This window comes from Drosophila willistoni, assembly GCF_018902025.1.
Source record: "Drosophila willistoni isolate 14030-0811.24 chromosome XR unlocalized genomic scaffold, UCI_dwil_1.1 Seg106, whole genome shotgun sequence".
Classification (NCBI taxonomy): domain Eukaryota; kingdom Metazoa; phylum Arthropoda; class Insecta; order Diptera; family Drosophilidae; genus Drosophila; species Drosophila willistoni.
Genome location: NW_025814055.1, coordinates 2,729,476 through 2,732,408, shown reverse-complemented (window position 1 = coordinate 2,732,408; position 2,933 = coordinate 2,729,476). Strand labels below are relative to the sequence as shown.

Below are 2,933 nucleotides of genomic sequence, written 5' to 3'. Positions count from 1 at the left end.
TAACTACTTGTTCATTAAGAGTAACATTTTCATTTACATTATCAAACTCTTCATTCACATGTTCATATTCATTAATAAATTTGTCGTTAACATCCTTGTGTACATTAACATATTCACATACATTAAGCATTTTATCAGTTTTGTCTACCTTTACATTAATGTTCTTGGCTTTCATTTCTGATATTTCACTAACAATTTCGTCTTCTTTTCCATTACAATTTTCAATAACTGTTTTTCTATTATCGTTATTTTTGTTTTGTGTTGCTGACAAGTCGCTTGTGATGATCTTACTTAAACATTTACGTTCTTCTACTATGGCAGTCTTTAAACAATCTAAATCTAATTTTATATCGCATGCTTCCAAAAAATCCCTTCCAAAAATAGCGTCGCAGCTCATAGACTCGTCGGAGACAATAACTAACAATAAGTGAAAGTAAATTTTATTTGAATTTTTCATAATGTAACATAATGTTTTTCCAAAAATAATTAGTTGGCTTTCATTAAGGCCGTGATAGGGTGTATCGACTGAAGATATTTCCACTTCGACGGGTGGGAACTTCTTCTTAATTATAGAGATTGGACTCCCCGAGTCTACGAGGCACGCTACAATAATGGAATGATAAGGAATGTCTACAAAATTTATCTTAAATCTTCTTACATAATTGTTGTTGTGCTGGGTTGTATGGAGGCGGCTTTTGCTTGGGTAGTCGTCTTCATTTGGGCCGCTGCTCCTGGCTGATTCGGTCTTCTTAGCTGTTTCGCCAGGCTCTGGGAAGTTGTCTTTAGTCGAATAGCGCATCTTGGCCGGGCATTTAGCTGCCCAGTGTTCCATTGAACCGCAAACGTAACATGAGCCACGGGCTCGAATCGTCTTGTTGCAATCCTTCCACAAATGTCCTTTAATGTTACAGTTGCGGCAACGTAACTCATGACGTCTGGTGCCGGTGTTTATGTCCTTTGTAGTTTGCTCAGCGACATCAAGGTGCACCCCAGCAAATGCCTTTAACATTTGCCTAGGACTAGTGAAGCATTGGATGCGCGCTTGTGTGCGCAGACCTTTGCCCGGGATGCCTTCGATGACCTGATCCAAAAGCTCCTCGTCGTCGATGTTGACTTGATTAGCCAGCATTAGCTTATCCTCCATGTATATGGCAAATCTTTCGCTTGGTTGCCATTTGCGTTTCTTGAACTGACGGCGCATCTCAGATTTAGACGTCTTTTCACCGAAGGCTGCAAGCAGCTGAACGCACAGAGCTGCTACCGGCTCACGAATGCGAGAAAGTTCGGCATGTAGCCAAGATTGGGCATTTCCCTTCATTTTACATATAAAGAGCATCCGCAAGTGGTTGTCGCTCAGATTATAGACTTAACCGATATTCGTTAATTGAGCTGTCCATCTCTTAGGGCACGAGGTGCCATTGAAGTCAAACAAAATTTCTTTGGCCAGCGAGAGAACCATCCATGGAGCTTCGATCACGGAGTTGCCAGCGTTCAAGTCATTGGTGGCGCCACTATCGTTATCGAAGTTATCGGAAGAGTTGCCATGCTTATGGGAATTGGTGGTGGCGTTGCCACTGTTGCCCGAATTTTTTGAAGATCCGTTAGGAGCTTGTTCATGGCCTTAAACCAACAACTGAAGCTGCTCAAACAGGCGTCGAACCGACGAGAATTCGCATGAATTTACCGTTTCTTGTTGCAAGGCGTCATCATCATTGGCGTCGCTCTGTCGTCGTGATATTTGTCTGGGTAACTGCTCTGGATGAAGCAATTCTATGTCATTCAGATCGTGGCTTGAATAATCCTGTTCGTCGTCCATAGGTGGTGCGCTGCCACGTGTCTCGATTGGAATTTGGTTTAAGCGGAGCACTAGTTCGGCTTTAGGACCACTTGATGGCATTTTTAGTGCCACGAACCATCGTTTTAATTGATCTACTGAATAATCAGCTATATTTATTTCCTCACTCATTATGTACATATGTGGATAAGGACCACTTTTGAAGTTATGACAGGATGTAACTAGGAGTTTAGCTTTAAGTATCTTTATTAGTTTAGTTCAATTGAGTGTTTATATGAATATTCTTTTGGTAGCACAATTCTTATTTACGGTTAGGTTAGGTACACAATGGGTGAACTTAGAATTAATTACACGACCGCCTTGTTCAACCGTTTTGCTTAGACCAGAGCCCGGCACTCATATTCCCCGGGGGACGAACACGTTCAGCACCTCGTATGCGTGTAACCGAACGGCTGCCGAAGTCCTCACACAGAGCATGAGGGTGGATTTAGTTGCCCTCAGCATTCCGACACAACCACATCTATGTCGCTTTGCTCGATCGCTACATATGAAAAAATTAATGCCTTTATTCTTTTTATGTAACTGGCAACTTTTGCAAAAATATTATAATATAATCATATTATGCAAATATTCCACTTACATCATCGAATCTTCGAGCATCGGCCGAAGTAGGTAAAAAGGGTGCAATTTCAGAGCATTCTACCTGCAATTGTGGTTTCTCGCACTTGTCGTTGTTTAGAAATGCATACGATAAAAAAAGAGAATGTGAAGTGGCACAAAAAATCTATTTTTAGCAAAAGTAGGTAAAAAGGGTTAACACGCTACCTAAAAGTCAAGATTTTCGCGAATCCGCGGTCCACTTTTTAGTCGTAATTGACCCTTCAATTTGTGTGAAAGGGTTTTCTATCGCATTTCTAATTTTTTTGCTTTCATCACATGCAATTTCCGCAGTGTAAAGCAACTTACGCACACAAGCAGGCGCACACATACTACTACATCTTTTCAGTGCTCTCTTTGTGCCGGGCTCTGGCTTAGACCAGAGGTAGGCGCCCATAGCCCGTGCGGGCACTTTTGCTCGGCAATTGCTCGTGTGGCCGTCTGTGTGCATGCCGATGTGAGCACGAAGTACAAGTTCAAA

General features: G+C 41.9%; 1 protein-coding gene across 1 annotated transcript; it reads right to left on the bottom strand.

The window, feature by feature from the left end:
* Positions 1-362: 362 nt before the first annotated feature.
* LOC124460600 lies at positions 363-1,469 on the bottom strand. The gene is made up of 2 exons (XM_047011784.1): positions 659-1,469; positions 363-603 (listed from the first exon to the last, which is right to left on the bottom strand). The coding sequence occupies exons 1-2, from the start codon at positions 1,334-1,336 to the stop codon at positions 592-594; spliced, it is 690 nt and encodes a 229-aa protein (XP_046867740.1). The 5' UTR covers positions 1,337-1,469; the 3' UTR covers positions 363-591.
* Positions 1,470-2,933: the final 1,464 nt, after the last annotated feature.